Source organism: Mus caroli, chromosome 11 (assembly GCF_900094665.2).
Source record: "Mus caroli chromosome 11, CAROLI_EIJ_v1.1, whole genome shotgun sequence".
Lineage (NCBI taxonomy): Eukaryota > Metazoa > Chordata > Mammalia > Rodentia > Muridae > Mus > Mus caroli.
In genome coordinates, this window is record NC_034580.1 from 72,467,095 (window position 1) to 72,486,663 (window position 19,569).

The following is a 19,569-nucleotide window of genomic DNA, read 5'->3' on the forward strand; positions in this document are numbered from 1 at the left end:
GAAAGAGAGGCCCATTGGACTTGCAAACTTTATATGCCCCAGTACAGGGGAATGCCAGGGCCAGGGGAATGGGAATGGGTGGGTAGGGAAGTGGGGGCGGGGTATGGGGGACTTTTGGGACAGCATTGGAAATGTAATTGAGGAAAATACGTAATAAAAAAAAAAGATCTTAAGAGTGCTTGAACACAGCGACGATACATGTGAACATCAGCATATGAGAGAGCTCCATCATCAGATCATTGTTTTGTTTCAATGTACCTCCTCTGTACCTCCAAGGTCCCAAACCATAATCTACTCATTAATTATATTCCTTTGAGTTTTAAACTTCATTAGTTAAAAGTTCATTATTGAGCACAGTGGCATATGACTTTAATCACAGGACCCAGGAAGCAGAGGCAGGTGGATCTCAGTGAATTTGAGGCCAGCTTGGTCTACATAGTGAGTTCCAGGAAGGCTAGAGCTATAGAGTGAGACTCTGTCTTCAAAAAAAAAAAAAACCCAAAAAATAAATAAAAAATGAAAAGCTCATTACTGAATAATAGAAGAACAACAACAAACCTACTAAACTAGAACTAAAAAACATTATGAAAGAAATCTAATACAAGCCCTACTGATATCAGTAGAGTTCTTGTCTTGCAAGTGTGAGGTCTCAGGCTCAATCCTCAGGCCAAAAAATTAAAATAAAAGCTGTGAACAGGGCTGGAGAGATGGTTCAGCTGTTAAGGGCACTGACTCCTCTTCCAGAAGCACTGAGCTCAATTCCCAGCAACCACACGGTGGCTCACAACCATCTATAATGGGATCCGATGCCCTCTTCTGGTGTGTCTGAAGACATCTACAGTGTACTTATATAAAATAAATAAATCTTAAAAAAAAAAAAAAAAAAGCTGTGAACCTTGGTTCACATGAACATGTACACACACACACACACACACCCCATACATGCATCATACACAATACAATGAAAGAAAAATACCCACGCAATACCAAGGGCACATACATTATGGGCACATACATATATTTAGTTCTTTTGATTAAAAAAAAAAGCTCTCCTCCTATTATCTGTACCTTTTGTTCTAAGAGCGCTCTGCGAAGGGAGACCCTCTGTTCCAGCTCTCGAAGCTCTCGATCATGTTGGGCCTCAGCTTGCATCTTTATTTTGCTCTGATAAGCATTCAGCAGCTCCAGTTCCTGCTGCAGCTGCATCTTCAAAACCTGGCATTCTGCTTCCTGTGCTTCATCCAAACGCAGCTGAGAGGAAGAAGAGAAACTGATACATTCTACTGTGAACTATCCATTCATGACTTATAAAAATGAAGAATGAGAGAAGACAGATTAAGTTTTTGTATGCTATATAACTTCTTTCTTTGTAGCCTGGTGTGAACATCACTAAAAGAAAAAGATAATAACCAATATTATGTGACAAAAGATCCTATCATAAGCTGTTCAGAAGATACCTGGATAACTATGCTTCTTTTCTTCTCTTTTCTTCCTCTCTTTCCTCTCTTTCCTCTCTCTCTCTCTCTCTCTCTCTCTCTCTCTCTCCCCCTCCCTCCCTCCCTCCATCCCTCCCTCTCTCTCGCTCGCTCTCTTTCTTTCTTGGTTTTTCGAGACAGGGTTTCTCTGTATAGCCCTGGCTGTCCTGGAACTCAACTTTGTAGACCAGGCTGGCCTCGAACTCAGAAGAAATCCACCTGCCTCTGCCTCCCGAGTGCTGGGATTAAAGGTGTGCACCACCACTGCCTGGCAACTATGCTTTTTCTTAAGAAAAACCTAGACTATTTTTGGGTGACAAAGTATTCAGTCTCTTCTTCCCTGGTGGAAATGATTACAGGACAGAGTCACAAGCACAGCACACAAGCTGTTTGTTTATCTTTGTTCAGTCCAATACCTAAAAATGGGTTTTACATTTTGACGTGGTTACATTTTTAACAGTTAGATATACCTATACAATATCCTGCATTTACCTCCTGATCTGCAGTCTAAAATATTTACTATTCTGCCCTTTAAGAAAACATTTGCATAGTATTTCATCTGTGCCCTCCAAAGTAACCAATTAGAGAACTACATTTTGCTTACAGTTTTCTCATCTCCCCCCACCCGTTTTTTTTTTTTTTTTTTTTTTTTTTTTTTTTTTTTTTTTTTTTTTTTTTTTTTGGGACAGGGTTTCTTTGTGTAGCCCTGGCTGTCCTGGAACTCACTTTGTAGACCAGGCTGGCCTCACACTCAGAAATCCACCTGCCTCTGCCTCCCAAGTGCTGGAATTAAAGGCATGTGCCACCACGCCCGGCCTGATTTTTTGAGACAAGGTTTATTTCTCTGTATAGCTGTCCTGAAAGTCACCCGATAGCCCAGGCTGGCCTCAAACTGAGAGCTATGCTTGCCTCTCCAGTGCTGGGATTAAAGGTATGTGCCATCACCTCCCTGCTTACTCATTTCATCTTGATAATCTATTGGAATTTACACCTGTAGGGAGCCATCACAGGATCTTATGTCTAAATGTATCAGTACACCATGCTTTCCCCTAACAAAGCTAAGAATAGGAAGGATATGGATGCATACTATTTTTTTCCTGGGCTATTAAAGAGCTATAATTCCCAATTTATCTTTCAATTGCTAGGATTTCATTTGGGAGGTAGTAAGAAAGGAGTACTAAATTTGTTTTTCCTAAACAAAGCAAACTTACAGCTTGTGTGGAGAGCATTTCATTAATGCTATGATCATACTGCTCAGCCAAGATGGCTAACTTCCGAGTCTGTTCCTCCTTGAGTCTTTTCAAAACAGCTTTGTGCTCACTCTTTGGTGTAGTCTCCAGTAGATGATTCCTTAATGCTTTGTACTGCCTGGTTTGAATTTTGCAGGTATCCTGAAACTGCTTTTTTATTTGGAGTTCTTTAGACTGGAAAAAAAAAAGGGGGGGGGGGAGATGAATGCATGTCTCAAAATACAGCATTTGGCATAGTGTCTACTAACACCTATAAATAAATAAAGCCAGGAAGAAAATAGAGAAGAAAACCACAAGGTTATATGATAAAACTGCAGGTATTTTTCCATCTGGCAAATATTCATGACACAAATTTAAATTTCATCCCATAAATTAAATATGGTAGTTATAAACACTGACAAGAGTCTCCTCGTTGCCACTAAGCAGCTCCGCGTGGGACCCTACTTCGGGATTCACACATCCACTTCAGAATGCCGGGTCTAAGTTGTAGATTTTATCAACACAAATTTCCTGAGGTGGAAGATGTAGTGATGGTGAATGTAAGATCCACTGCTGAAATGGGGGCCTATGTCAGCTTGTTGGAATATAATAACATTGAAGGCATTATTCTTCTTAGTGAATTATCCAGACGACGTATCCGTTCTATAAACAAACTGATCCAACTTGGCAGAAATGAATGTGTAGTTGTCATTAGAGTGGATAAAGAAAAAGGGTATATAGATTTGTCAAAAAGAAGTGTTTCTCCAGAGGAAGCAATCAAATGTGAAGACAAATTCACAAAATCCAAAACTGTTTATAGCATTCTTCGCCATGTTGCTGAGGTATTAGAATATACCACGGATGAGCAGCCGGAGAGCCTGTTCCAGAGGACTGCCTGGGTCTTTGATGACAAGTACAAGAGACCTGGATATGGTGCCTATGATGCTTTTAAGCATGCAGTCTCAGACCCATCTATCTTGGATAGTTTAGACTTGAATGAAGATGAAAGAGAAGTACTCATTAACAATATCAATAGGCATTTGACCCCACAAGTGGTCAAAATTCAAGCAGATATTAAAGGAGCTTGCTATGGTTATGTAGGCGTTGATGCTGTAAAAGAAGCCCTGAGGGCAGGTTTGAATTGTTCTACAGAAACTATGCCCATCAAGATTAATCTAATAGCTCCACCCAGGTATGTGATGACAACAACGACCCTAGAGAGGACAGAAGGCCTCTCTGTCCTCAATCAGGCTATGGCAGTCATCAAAGAGAAGATCGAGGAGAAGAGGGGAGTCTTCAATGTTCAGATGGAGCCCAAAGTGGTCACAGATACAGATGAGACTGAACTTGCAAGACAGCTGGAACGGCTTGAGAGAGAAAATGCAGAAGTGGATGGAGATGATGATGCAGAAGAAATGGAAGCCAAAGCTGAAGATTAAGGCTTTGGAAAACAGTCCAATTTAAGGAGTACAAAGCAGCCTTTCCTGGCTGTAAACCCTAGACTTGAGAGTTTCCAGTATTGAAAACTTCAAAGCTGAATATTTTTATTTCCAAGTATTTAAGTATTCAACAAGCCATAATCTAAATGCCCTCCTTCATGTCAGCTGTTTTCACATAGTGGCTCTAACACCTCAAGCATTTTTCAAGGGAGTGGCTTGATTTGACCAGAGACAAATCTTAAACAGCAGTCCTAATATTGGGCCTACAGTTTCCATTTCTCATGTCTCTGGAATGGCACCGTTATGGTTCAGAGATTTACCAGGGGCTCCAAACACAAACACAAACAATCCCAATCTTTCTACATAAAATGTATTCAAGTAAACATCAAATAAATTTCTGGGATATTTAAAAAAAAAAACCAAAACACTGATAAGCTAAAGTTTTACCAAGATATGTGAGGCAGACACTAAAACAGGTTTCTTTAGTTGGTTGGAACACTTCACTCCAATTTCTTTCTTTTTTTTCTTTTTCATGATAATCTCAACTCTAACCACAATCTATAATAGATCCAACTTTCTATGGTATCTATGTACAAAACTTCAGATTAATTTTCAAGTGTTTGATAGTAAATAATTATTACAATTGTCTTTTCCTTAGGAGAGTAAGTTAGGTAGAATTATACTCAGCAATGGTTTATTCCCTCTGTCCTACAATACTATGTCCAAACCTGGGGCATCATGACAACACTCTACCAGTAATTCACATTCCCAACCCTTTAAAAAAACATTTTGAAACAAGGCTTTGATTTGATGGAGTTGTCCTTGAATTCCTTGGTGCTTTAGCCTACTCAGTGCTAGAATTACAGGGCACATACGCCATCTGCAGTAATGGTTTACTTTATCGTTTAACAACATCTGAAGAAAATCTTAAAGTCAACTAACTATTCTTTTAATGGTCTAATAAAGCTAAGGTGCACGGCAGGGACAGCCACCTTGGAGTAAACAGAGAAACTCAACAAATATTTTTGAGATAGAAATATTGTAAGACATTGCCTTTAAAAAGGTTTTATTCATTTTTTATTAAACTGGATGTGAAAGTGCACATTTAAACCCAGCAATCAGGAGGCAGAGGAAGGAGGATCTCTGAGTTCAAGACTGCAGAGCACTTCCAGATAGCCAGGAAATCGTATCTTGAAAAACAAACAGACAAACAAGCATACATTAAAGGAGACATATTTCTATAATGTGTATTAGTTCAGCATAAAAGTGAGAATATACAAGCCAGGCTTGGCGGTGCATGCCTTTAATCTCAGCACTCGGGAGGCAGAGGCAGGCGGATTTCTGAGTTCGAGGCCAGCCTGGTCTACAAAGTGAGTTCCAGGACAGCCAGGGCTATACAGAGAAACCCTGTCTCGAAAAACCAAAAAGTGAGAATATATTCACTTACTACCACTGAGACAGAACGTACGTTAAAATTATTTTTATCATTATAAATATTGACAGGTATAAATTAAGTTGGTCAATATACATGTCAAAAAATACACAGTTAAGTTGGGGATTAGTTAAGAGATAGAGCACCTGCCTAGCTCAAATCACTAGGTTCAGTTCAATGCCATAGTAAAGTATAATTAAATGAACTTTTACATATTTGTTTAGGAAATTAAGAGGAAACTAACAGGTTAGCATGCTGACCTGTAGACTACAATGTCAGCATCAGACACTGCATATTTTTAAAATACTGATTAAGAATATCCAGGGCAAGAGAGATGGCTCAGAGGTTAAGAGCATTGGCTGCTCTTTTAGAGGTCCTGACTTCAATTCTCAGCACACACATGGCATTCATTATCTGACACCTTTTCTGGTATACAGGCATACATGCAAATAAAACACTCACATATCTGAAATACAGAAATAAATCTTTAAAAGAATTTCAGCAGTTAAATTTTCTGCTGATTATTTTTCTTTGATACAAAGTACAAAAGTAAAGGAAGCAACAGGCAGTCCACACTGCAACCCAAGTTAAGCATGCTAAAAATGAAAGTACTAAGTCAACTCAACCTCCCAATGACTACAAATGTGACTCTATCAAGAAGCTTACACTAACAGTACCTTCAGACTCTTAGGTTGTTGCCGAACTTCCATGACATGTTTTCGCCTCAGTTCCCGTTCCCTTCTCTTATTGTATTCCAGCTGGTTAGTGAGCTCAGTTTGATGCTGCAGTCTGATCAACTCACAGCGCATCTTCTGAATAGTGTTGAGATGGCGAAACTCCAGTTCTTGCATTGATTCATGCTGTCGCAATAGCATTGCATGTTCCAAGTCCTTTTGAGTCTGTCTTTTGTTTAACTCCTAAAATATAATTTAAAAGACAAAGGTATAATTTATTGCTTTACAAACCAATGGGGAAAACATTTTAAAAAGCCAAACCAAATCAGTAACACTAGAACCTGGATGTAATTAAGCCAGTGCGTCAATGGTTACATAGTAAATACTAAGTTCCCATGGGTGATTTTTGTGTCTGTATGTACAAGTATTACTTGAACATCAGAAGAACTCTCCCTCCCACTAGGTCTATGCCATAAACTTAATAAGGAAGAGATAAGTTCTTAATCAAAAACTTCTTAGAATAATATATAGCACAAAATAGTGCCTAAGAAATGTTATTCTTGCTGGCCATGGTAGCTCACACCTGTAATAACAACAGAAGTGGTTTGAGATCAAGTCTAGACATGTCTATAAATTAAGTTCTAGGTCAGGGCTGTATTGTGAGACAACTGTATCAAAAATAAAATATAATAAAAATATTTAAAATTATTCTCTTAAAATATTTTTGTCCAAGCACGCCTTTAATCCCAGCACTCAGAAGCAGAGGCAGTTGGATGGATTTTTGAATTTGAGCCAGCCTGGTCTACAAGGCAAGTTCCAGAATAGCCAGAGCTACACAGAAACCCTGTCCCAAAAACCCAAAAATTAAAAAAAAATGTTTTGGTCCAGATAAAAAGGGGAGCTGGAGAGATGATTCAATGATTGAAAGTACTTGTTGCTCATGCAAAGAACTTGGGTTCAGTTCCCAGCACCTGCACAGTGGCACACAGTCCCCTCCATTTCTAGGGCATCTGACACCCTCTTCTTCCCTCCAGTCACTGCAGGAGTATGGTTTACATACAATCATTCATTCTCATTCTCCCTTACACCCACACACAAATCAACAAAGTATGCACATACACCTATCAATGGCACCCTTTGCCCTGCAAACCCTCTCCCTAGAAACCAACAGTTTTTTGCAGACGTTTCTCAATTATTATCTCATTTAACAAAATCTCTCATCTCTTCCTCTCAAGTACTGGGATTACAAGTGTATGCCACCACTACCAGCACAAGACATTTTATTTTTACTGAAAGCTACCACTTTGTGAAACAACTTTCAACCATTTCTACAAGACTAGTCATTTAAGCTGGTTCTTTTATTTCTACAATAGAACTCACAATGTACATATGATAGGTAAACATTTATGTGCATATATATTTTTAAATGATGTGGGTTGGTGTGTGTGTATGTATGTATGTGAGCATGTACACACACACACACACACACACACACATCCTGAGACGTGTCCTGAGAGGCCAGGTGTCAGATCCCAGGAGCTGGAGTTACAAGCTGTTATGAGTTGCTTAATGTGAGTGTTAGAAACTGAATTCAGGTCCTCTGGAGGTAAGACAGCTTGATTTCTGGACCATTATTCTAGTTTCTCTGTTCATATTCTTAAAAATTAAGCCAGGTGGTGCTATCACATGCCTTTGACCCCAGCACTCAGAAAATAGAAGCAGGCAGATCTCTGAGGCCAGCTTGGTCCACAGAATGAGTTCCAGGACATCCACGGCTACACAGAGAAACCCTGTCTTGAAAAACAACAATAAAAAGCTATAGTCCAATCATTTGCTCAAAAATGGTACTAACAATGTCCATTACCAACTAAGCTTACACCTAAGACTGAATGTTAACTTTTTTCTCATCAATATAATTTTAAACTTAACTCTAATCAGTATAATGTTTAATTTAAATTTCTGTTCTGTTTTTGGGATAAGGTCTCACTATGTAGCCCTGGTAGCCATGGAACTCAAAGATCTGCCTGCTTCTACTTCCCAAGTGCTGTGTTATCCTGGCTAAGTTCAAATGTCCATATTTCTACTTTTTTATTTTTTAAGTTATCTTGAGTAATATGGATATATGTCTGTGTGTGGTATGGACACTTGGGTGCAAGTTCCTGAGTTCAGAGGCATCAGATCTCCTAGATTATTTATTTATTTAAAAAAAAAAAGTATAGAATGCTCTTTGTTGGGGACATGAGTTCAGTTCTCAGCACTCACATGGGAGTTGCAGGGGAGGCTTGTATCCGCCTCTATCTCCAGCTCCTAGTTTGAATGTATGCCTTAAGGTGCCAGATGCCCTGGAATTGGAGCTACAGACAGCTGAGCTGCCATTGAAGGTGTTGGGAATTGAACTCAGGTCCTCTGGAAGACCAGTGCCCTTAACTGTTGAACCATCTCTCCAGCTCCAACAGAGCACTTTTAGAGAAAGGAACTGGCAATCAGAGATTTCTCTCATGTACAACCACAGGGAAAGCGGTCTTGTGAACATGTGCACAATAGTAATTCAGGTACAGAGAATACATGGACAAAAGCAGAAATTTGGAAGTAACTGAAAATTTCCAATTTTTTTTTTTCTTTTTTTGGTTTTTTCGAGACAGGTACTCTTTATAGCCCTGGTTGGACTAGAACTCACTCTGTAGACCAGGCTGGCCTCGAACTCAGAAATCCGCCTGCCTCTGTCCCCCCTCGCCCCCCGAGTTCTGGGATTAAAGGCATGCACTACTATGCCATGCTTTCTTTGAGTTTTCAAGACAAGGATTCTCTACGTAGCCCATGCTATCCTGGAACTTGCTATGTAAGACCAGACCAACCTGAAACTCAGAAATCCACTAGGCTATACCTCCTTGAGTGCTGGGGTTAAAGGCATGGCCAACCACGCCCAGCAAGATTTTCAATCTTCAAAAGAAATTCATTAATAAAGAATTTTATATAATAATCAGAAGATTAAGACCAGTTTGGCTTAATAATGAGTTTGAGGCCAGCAGGATCTACAGAGTAAGCCATTGCTGAAAACAAAAAAAGTTTTAATTTCCAGCATTGAAAGATTTATTTATTTTGATTACATCATTTAAATGTACATACCTCCCTGACAAGGTCCTGTTCCAAGTTATGTCGCCCAAGCAACATTCTTCTTTTGAAGCGACGGCATTCTAGCTCTAGATACTGCCTTTGACGTCGAAGAAGATTAGCTTCTTCTTCTGCCTGAAAATGTTGTATATTCTCCTTCTGCTTTGAAAGCCATTCCTGCTTTTCTTTTTTAGGTGTGCTCTGGTTTTCATTCAGCTCCTAGAAACAAAAACAACCATAAACCATTCAGTAACATAAAAATTAACTATATAGTGGCACATGCCTTTAATCCCAGCACTTGGTAGGCAGAGGCAGGCGGATTTCTGAATTCAAGGCCAGCCTGGTCTACAGAGTGAGTTCCAGGACAGCCAGGGCTATACAGAGAAACCCTGTCTCGAAAAACCAAAACAAAAAAATAAAAAATTACCTGTATGAACATATAATGCAACATAGTACATTTAACTAGCAATTTTGAGTTTTATTATTGCTATTACTATGTAGTCCAAGCTGGTCTTCAATTTACAATCTTCTTGCTTTAGCCTCCTTGGTAGTAGAATTATATAAGCCAGAATCCCCATAGCTGGCTATGGTAAATTTATCTATTTATTGTTTGCACTGAGGGGAACATAATGTAAGGCCTGAGCTACACTGCCCACCATCCATTACTTGGTTAACTTAAAAGCACTTGTTTGTTTGTTTTTTTCCTAATAACAGCACAGTAGACCTAGAAAAGGTAAGTAATATGTTCCCTGTATACATCACAATGCATAATTTCATAGTTCCTGGCTTTTGGTTAATAAATGAAACACCTTTAAAAAGCCTTCCAAAACCAGGTGTGGTAGCACATGCCTTTACTTCCAAACATTTGGTCTAAAGTGAGTCCAGGACAGCCAGGGCTCTGTTACAAACAAATATCCTGCCTTTAAAAGGAAAACAAACAAACAAACAAAACTGGGCTTGAGAGATGGCTCAGCTAACTCCTCTTTTAGTGGTTGTTGAGTTCAATTCCCAGCACCCACATGGTGGCTCACAACCATCTGTAATGGAATCTGATGCCCTTTCCAGGTGTGTCTGAAGACAACTACAGTATACTCATATACATAAATAAATCTTAAAACAAATAAATAAAAAAAAAAAACAAAAAGAGAACAACAACAACAACAACAATAAAAACTTTCCAAAAAGAGACAGGAGTGCTATAGATTTAAAACATATATATTTTTAATTGGAATTATAGATAAAATACAGTGAAGCATCATTTAACCCTTTTGTTTTTCAAGATTCTCAAGTTTCTTTTTTTCTGTAGAAAGGATTTTTCTGCATAGAGCTGGCTGTCCTGAAACTCAATTTATAGACCAGGTGGGCTTTGAACTCACAAAGATCCAACTGCCTATGCCTTGAGTGCTGGAATTAAGGGTGTGTGCCACCAATGAATGCCTGGCTCTCAAAATTTCTTAAATGAAACTACCACTCATATTGGGCTAAACCCGAAAAAAAAAAAACAAAAACAAAAAAACAACTAATACCATTATTCAAAAGGATAAGCTCTAAGATGCTAATAATTTTTCCCTGTCATTCAACGAAGGAATTAATTCTTTACAGTTTTATTTTATGAAGCATGAGAAAATATAAAAAGTACAAAATCTGCAACTATCTTTGTATGTGGTTTTTGAGATAGGCTACTCCTATGTAGTCTGAGTTCACAGTACCAGATTAAAGATGTACAACACCAGACCTGGATCAAGGAAATGACTGAGTTCCTATTCAACTAGAAAACTAATTAATTATAGAGAAGTATCAATTATACTCAATGCCTTCATGTAAGCAGATACATATTTTGTAGATGCAAATAAATCTTAATGCTAATGCTATCGAATATAGACCCATTAAACATAACTCACAGCAGAACAACAAGGATTTTTGTAAAAGAAGTACCTCCTTAAGCTGCTCTTTTCGAAGTTTATATTCTCGTTTTTGAGACTCCAAAAAGCTATTCAGTTCTTTTTTCTGTTGAGCCTGAATGTGTTGCTGGAATTTTTTCTCCTCGTTGGCCATCACTTTAGCCTATATAAAATTTAAAAAAGAAAAAAGAAAAAATCAAGTTAGTTAAGTAGATAAAATTAAACCATAAGTTTAATATCTATCACTAAGGATACTTTAAGAAAATTAAAAAAAACCAAACAAAAACAATCCCCATAAGCATCAAAAAACAACCTAACCAATTTACGCTCATCAGTCAAATTTGAGAGATCAATACGGTGAAATTAATTTTTTAAAATGTGTTTATTGGATCAAAATGTTTTATTTAATAAGAAAATATATTCCCTTCAATAAATAAAAAGCAAATACATATTTACCTTCAAACATAAACTAATAATTATAAAAAGTTTTCATTATGTGTGCACATGTGTGTGTTGTGTCTATATATAGTTATGTGCTGCCTGCAGAGGCCAGAAGAATCAAATCCCCTTGGTGCTAGGATTACAGGTGATGTGAGTCACCCGATGTGGGTGCTGGAAATTGAACTTAGGACCCCTGGAGAATATGCTCTTTTTTGTTTTTGTTTTTTTGAGACAGGTTTCTCTTTATAGCCCTGACTGTTCTGGAACTCACTTTGTAGACCAGGCTGGCCGAAAACTCAGAAATCCGCCTGCTTCTGCCTCCTGAGGGCTGGGATTAAAGGCGTGCGCCACCACCGCCCGGGTGAGTATATGCTCTTAACTGCTAAGCCATTTTTCAGGCCCTACAAACTAAGCCCTTTTATCTGAGGTAAGTTATATATTAAATAATGAAATTCAATCATCTTGAAATTAGATCCTTACCTGTAAATCATAGAAAATGAATGTTAAATATTACAAATGTAGCACATATAATTTGGGGAGAAGTATGTACTACTTGAGTACACACAGTGGAGGCCAGAGGTCTTTCCTAATCACTCATTTGTTCTGAAGCTCTCACTGAACCAAGAGCGCTAGAATAGCTTTAACATTTGGCTGGAATGCCTCTGTTTCCTAGAATGTACATTTTTAACCATTGTATTTCTTCTACAGTGCTGGGATTAAAAGAGCCTACAACACACTAGGAAAGCTCCCTACCTTTTTCTAAAAAATTAACTATGCCTTACTGTGTGACTTACTTGGGCCATTTGTGACTTGCTATGTGTGTAACTCCAATTAGCTTTCCTTCAGCTTTCAATCCTGTCTCAGTCTCCCAAAAATGCTGCAGATATAGTTATGTGCAATGACATCTAACTTAACCAATTTTTTTTTCCTAAAGTTTGGAATTTTTTAAAGATTTTATTTATTTATTATATGTAAGTACACTGTAGCTGTCTTCAGACACTCCAGAAGACAGAGTCAAATCTCGTTACAGATGGTTGTGAGCCACCATGTGGTTGCTGGGATTTGAACTCTGGACCTTCAGAAGAGCAGTTGGGTGCTCTTACCCACTGAGCCATCTCTCCAGCCCTGACTTAACCAATTTTAGTAATTTACTTTTTGNGTGCTCTTACCCACTGAGCCATCTCTCCAGCCCTGACTTAACCAATTTTAGTAATTTACTTTTTGTTTGCTTTTTTCTTTTTCTTTCTTTCTTTTTTTTTTTTTTAATTTTATTTATATGATGAGTACCCTGTAGCTGTCTTCAGACACACAAGAAGAGGGCATCAGATCCTATTACAGATGGTTGTGAGCCACCATGTGGTTGCTGGGATTTGAACTCAGGAACCTTCAGAAGAGCATTCAGTGCTCCTAACCGCTGAGCCATCTCTCCAGCCTCTTGTTTGCTTTTTTTCAAGACAAAGTTTCTCTGTGTAGCTGTCTTGGAACTCACTTTGTAGATCAGGCTGGCCTCAAATCACAGAGATCTGCCTGCCTCTGCTTCCAGTGCACTGGGATTATAAGTGTGTACTACCACCACCTGGCTCTGAATCAATTTTTAATCACAATGTAAATACTATTTAAGGAGTTGCTTTCCTATATATGTCAATATCTAACACTTCTCAAACTAATACCCATTTTCTCATCACCTACCATGACTATGAATATCTGCATAGTTTCATAAAACTATATAAAAATCAAGTATTAATATTTATGCTGTCATTTTCCTAATTTTAAAAAATGTATTTTTTTCCATTTTTTAACTTGGAGAGTGAAAGAGAATCCAGTAGGTATATAAAATTCTCAATATAGGCAAGATTATATATTCCCTAAAAAAACTGTTTATGTATACCTGTGCATGTCACACAAGTCTGGGTACTCAAGGAGGCCTGAAGAGGCTGTTGGTTCCCCTGCAGCTGAAGTTAGAAGGCAGAGGCAGGAGGATCTGTGTCATTTTGAGGCCATCCAGGGCCACAAAGTGATACCAGTACAGTCAAAACTGCTACATAGAGAAACCTTGTCTTGAACCCACCCCAATCCCAAAAAGCAGCAGTTTCATTTATAAAACTAATAAGAAAGCATATAGGAATCTTTCCTTAAACAGAAAGCTTTATACAAGTTTACATAAATGCTTGTCTTTCCTGGATCAATTTACTTATTTCCTAGGGCTAGATACTTTAAACTTCAAAATGCTAATCTGGATAATTAAGAGATGAATTAATATTAATATTAATATTGAAATGATCACCTCTTTTTCCATAGCAGCTTGGTGTTTCTTAATAAGTTTCTCCATTTCTGCAGCGAAATTGTTACGCTGAGTTTCAAGATCTTTGTCTAATCTGAGCCGATGTTCGTCCATCTCTGCCTTCAGTTTATTTTCCAGCGTCATCAGCTGCTTTTGATGCTGTCGCCTCATCCGCTTGTAACCAGACATCTGTTCTCTAAGTTCAGAGTCCTGTTCATGTTCTTGCATCTGTCTTGTAACCTAGACATACAATAGAGGAGGAGAAAAGAAGGCAAAACAATTTTCTTTCACAAGCATTTAGGAAGCTGAGCATGGTGGCGTAGGCCTGTAATCTTAGCATTTGGCTGTCTTAAAAAAAAAAAAATTGCCAAATTTTCAAAAGTATAGACTGATAGTACTATATATAATGAGTATAAGGCCAAATAAGTCTTTTATATCACAAGACTCTGTCTCTACTAAACAAAATAATAAAGGATTTAGAATATTACTATTAAGGAAGTAATTAACAGTTTAAAATTGAAATTTCTAACAGATATTTTAAAGAAATAGGCTGATTCTAAATGTATATGAAAATAGAAAGAAAATACAGAGGCCTCAATGGCAGTGTACACTTATAATCCCAGCATTCAGGAGCCAGAGGCAAGGTTTTGAGGCCACTTTGGTCTACAGAGTGAGTTCCAGGACAGCTAAGGCTACAAAGAGAAACAATGTATTGAAAAACTCTTGGGGAGAGGGGAGAGACTAACAAAAACTAGAAACAACTGTACAAAAAAAGAGCATGCCTAAAGCCTCAACTACTTGAAATAAATCTGAAATGAAAGATCACTTATGCTAAAGAGCACAAAACGAACCTGAGTAGGAGGTTGAATCACAATCGTTTTTTTTTTTTTTTCGAGACAGGGTTTCTCTGTGTAGTCTTGGCTGTCCTGGAACTCACTCTGTAGACCAGAAATCCGCCTGCCTCTGCCTCCCAAGTGCTGGGATTAAAGGCATGTGCCACCACTGCTCGACTTCCCTTACTGTTAATTCTTTTGTCTGTCTTCTGTCTGTCAGTCAGTCTTTCTTTCTTCTTTTTTTTTTTATATTTATTTGAGTACACAGTTGCTGTCTTCAGACACACCAGAACAGGGCATCAGATCTCATTGTAGATGGTTGTGAGTTACCATGTGGTTGCTGGGACTTGGACTTGACCTCTGGAAGAGCAGTCTGTACTCTTAACCGCTGAGCCATTTCTCCAGCCCCAATTCTTTTGTTTTTCAACTCTCACTCTTTTTTCCCTTCCTACCCCTACCTCCCACCTCCTACCTAACCCCTACACAATATTTCTCTGTGTATCCCTGGCCATCCTGGAACTTACTATATAAAGCAGGCTAGCCTCAGACTCAGAGATCCACCTGCCTCTGCTTCCTGAATGCTGAGAATAAAAGTTTGTGCTAACATACCTGGCATGTTAGTTTTTATTTGGCAATAACATTGGTTCTCTTGTCTTATACATAAAAATTTTAAATGCTCAAACTATTTCACAAATACTTCTTTAATACCACTAATAAAAACTAATTTTGAAGCTGAGCATGGTGGTGAACTCCTTCAGTGAGCAGAGGCAGGTGGACATCAGTGAGTTCCAGTTTAGCCTGGTTTACACAGTAACACCTTGTTCCAAAAACCAAAATTATTAAAATTCATTTGAATGCCTGTTCAGTACTTTGTAGTTCTCTTAAGCATTTTAAAATATTATGTGAATAAACACCTTGCTTTCTTCAAACAGGGAATTTAAATGTTGAATGTTTTGCAAAATAAATCCAAACATGAAGATAAGAAGGTTAAATGTATTTTCTGTATACTACCAACATAAAAAGATACTAAATTTGGAACTGAGTGATACGTACCAGTGATGCTGTTCGTATGGTTGCAAAGTGTTCTCTATTACGATAATGTGACTTATGACGAGACACCTGAGGGGGAGACTGTGGGTCTGATGCTCTTGTTCTAGGATCTCCTTCTTCCTGATAATTTTCCTCCTCCTTAAAAGACAGAAAAAGAGAAAATATTATGTAAGATGAACAATTTATTTGAGCATTCAAGGAAAAGACTAAAGACAATTTTATTAAGCAATCTAAAAAAAGAAAAGAAATCCACAATTCAACAAAACAGAAATAGAAGCTAGAAATACTATTGATTCTTTCAACAAAAATAGAGTTAGCTGAAATTATTTCCAGAGTACATGAAATAGTATATATTCAACATAGAAAATGTACCCACCAACCCCCCCCACACATGTACACATATATTTAAAAAAAAAATCTAAAAAGCATTAATATACCTTAAAAGCAAAATAGGACAACATATAATGAATGTTTCAAATGGTAATAAAAAATAACATTCTGTGCAAATCCAAAAAGCTTGAATTGAAAAGATGGCTCAGTGGTCAATAGTATGTACTTTCTAGCAGAGGACCCAAGTTTGATTCCCAGCACCCACATCAGGTGGTTCACAAGTATCTTTCTCTCTAGCTTTAGGGAATCTGACGACTCTGGCTTTCTGGGGCATGTGTACGCTTATGTATACACACATACACACACTAACATATCCATATTTAAAAATAACAAAAACACAACTGAAAGGCCTTAATGTAACTTAAAAGCAAATTAGGGCATGTAGTGAATGTTCCAAATGGTAATAAAAAAATTAAACAGTTGAGTTTTAATAAGCAGTACAGGACTATTTTGCTGTTTTGTGTGTTTTCTCTGCTTTGATTATAGATGTGTGCCACTATGCTAAGGCTTTAGATTATGTTTATATTTCTGCCATTTATTAAAAAAAAAACAAACGAGAAAGCTATAGCAATGAAAGAAAATTACTGTAATCATTACTGGGTGTGGTAGTTTTTTTAATGATGTCTATGCTGAGACAGCATTGCCATGATTGTGAAGCCAACCCTGACTAGACAAAGACCATGTCTTAAAAGAAAAGAAAAAAATTAAGTGGAAAATATATATAAATAATGATACTACAGTTTAACCATCATCCACAATAGGTCTGTGGATCTGTTAAAATATATTAAGACTGAGCATGGTAATATACTTTTATTCCTAGAACTTGGGAGGCATAGGCAGGCAGATCTGAGTTCAAGGCCAGTCAGGTCTACAGACAAGCTAAAGCCTTGCCTTTAAAAACAACAACAAAAAACAAAAACCATTTTTTCCCTTTAGCCATTTTAATTGAAAATAGCTACCTTTTCAGCACTATAAATCTATCACCATGTTATAGCACCTCAAACTGTAGCTACTTTTATCAATTAGCAGTATCTTCCATTCTATCATCTATTCAGATTATGGTAACTTTTGTATTAGCACTTATCCCTATAGATCCTGATATGCAAACACTTTATTTACATTTCATTTTTAAATTTTTAAAAAAAAATTATTATGTATATGGATGATTTGCCTTCATGAATGTCTGTGTACCACCTGTATAACTCGTGTCCATAGGCGCTAGAAGAGGGTATCAGATCCCCTAGAGCCACAGTTACAGTTGGGAGCTGCCATGTGGGTGCTGGGAATTGAACCCAGATCCTGGGAAAAGCAGTCAGCGTTCTTAACCACTGAGCCAGTGGCTAAGGATTGACATTTCACTATAAAATATTCATCCATTTTTGTCTGGATAGTGCCTCTGAGTGTTTTGGTTTTTTGGAGAAAAGTTTCACTACATACCCCAAACTGGTCTGGAATTTATATCTCCTGCTTTATCCTTCGAAGTGGCTAGGATTACACACACTGCAGACTCTCTAACTTTATTTCTATTTACAGGTAAGGAATATTTATTTCATTAGATGTATGTGGTGGTTTGAATGAATATGACTCCCCTAGGCTCATAGGGAGTAGCCCTATTGGGAGGTTGGGTCTTGTTGGAGTAGGTGTGTCAGTCACCAGGAGTGGGTTTTGGGGTTTCATAAACTCAAGCCAGGCACAGTGTTGCTCTCTCTTACTGCTTGACTGCCTATCAGGATACAGAACTCTCACCTACCTCTCTAGCACCAAATCTGCTTGCATGCTGCCATGATGATAATAGACATAATATCTGAACTGTAAGGCAGCCCCAATGAAATGTTCTTTTTAAGAATTGCCTTGGTCATGTGTCTCCTTCACAGCAATAACCTCCCCCCCGCCCAGACAGGGTTTATCTGTGTAGCCCTGGCTGTCCTGGAACTCACTTTGTTGACCAGGCTGGCCTCAATCTCAGAAATCCGCCTGCCTCTGCCTCCCAAGTGCTGGGATCAAAGGCGTGCGCCACCACTGCCCAGCAGCAATAAACACTTAACTAAGACAGATGTATATACTATAAGTTCCTTATCCACTCTCATGTTGGTAGGCATATGGTTATTCCTATCTTTTAGTAATCGTGTTTAGTAACTTCTAGATAATACTACAAGTTGTAAAATCAAAAAGATTATTCTCAGATTCAGAGGCAAGAGGACTGCTATAAATTTAAGAACAGTCTTCTTTTTATTTAATTCTACTGCTAAGAACTGAATCCAAAATGACCAGCCTGCTTTGAATTGAACCCAAGGTCACTATACACTATTAAAGTTTCTTTTATTAAAAGGTCTTCTTGAGAAAACTAAAATATTTTACTCAAAATTCCAAAGGATGATTAGGGAGAGATAGTTCAGTGGACATAGCAATTGTCATACAAGCTTAAAGATTAGAGTTTGAATCCCGATCACACATGGAAATGCCAAGAGGGCACAGACTGTCTGTAATTGTCGCCCTCAGATGGTGGAGACATGGGATTCCTGGAGCAAATTGGTGAGTCAGGTCAATCTTTGGGCTCAACCGAGACCCTGATTCAAAACGAAGGTAGAGAAAATAATCAAGGAAAACTGCTCAACATGGGACCTGTATATGTGTAAAAATATGACTACATGACACAAGCAAAAATTTTTTGCAAAGAATGTAATAGATGCTCACTTTTACCAAATCCTGAATTTTCAAACGCATTATTTTATTTTAAATATAAAAGTGGATACTACAGGAGCTGAAGAGATGGCTCAACAGTTAAGAGCTCTGACTACTTTTCAGGAAGTCCTCAGTTCAATTCCCAGCAACCACATGGTGGCTCACAACCATCTGTAATGGGATCTGATGCCTCTTCTGGTGTGTCTAAAGACAGCTACAGTTTATTCATATATATATTAAATAAATAATTCTTTTTTTTTAAAGTGGGATACTACAAAAGTTGCTTCTAGCTCATTAGTCATATCAACTCTCATTTTCTAATTACAACTGCGCATAATTTTCACGTACATATTTTTCCGATTTTTAAATATTCTAATAATAAATAGTTTATGTGATGTTTCTATATTTTTATTCTTTCTAAAATTGTTCCAAATTTCTTTATATTTAAAAACAGCAATTTCCAAAATTCAGGTAACAGATTAACACTTCAGACTACTGCTATGGAAAACTAAGTTTTTTTCTTTTTAGTGAGAGAAAAAGAGCAAGAGAACAAGAGCAGGAGAAGGGGGAAGGGGGGAGTGGGGGGAAGAGGGAGAGGGAGAGGGAGAGGGAGAGGGAGGGGGAGAGAGGG

General features: G+C 37.9%; 1 protein-coding gene and 1 pseudogene across 5 annotated transcripts in view; one reads left to right on the top strand and one right to left on the bottom strand.

Annotated features, from left to right (window-relative positions):
- Taok1 (TAO kinase 1) overlaps positions 1 to 19,569 on the bottom strand; it is a 72,464-nt gene that overhangs the window by 6,589 nt on the left and 46,306 nt on the right. For all 5 annotated transcript variants that reach the window (XM_021178413.2, XM_029483184.1, XM_029483183.1 and 2 more), the window contains 7 exons: positions 15,870 to 16,004; positions 13,987 to 14,223; positions 11,296 to 11,424; positions 9,376 to 9,579; positions 6,253 to 6,492; positions 2,687 to 2,899; positions 1,069 to 1,251 (listed from right to left, as the gene is read on the bottom strand). In XM_021178413.2, coding sequence (XP_021034072.1) covers positions 1,069 to 1,251; positions 2,687 to 2,899; positions 6,253 to 6,492; positions 9,376 to 9,579; positions 11,296 to 11,424; positions 13,987 to 14,223; positions 15,870 to 16,004 — 1,341 coding nt within the window. The remainder of the gene's footprint in view (positions 1 to 1,068; positions 1,252 to 2,686; positions 2,900 to 6,252; positions 6,493 to 9,375; positions 9,580 to 11,295; positions 11,425 to 13,986; positions 14,224 to 15,869; positions 16,005 to 19,569) is intronic.
- On the top strand, positions 3,133 to 4,143 carry LOC110306217 (annotated as a pseudogene).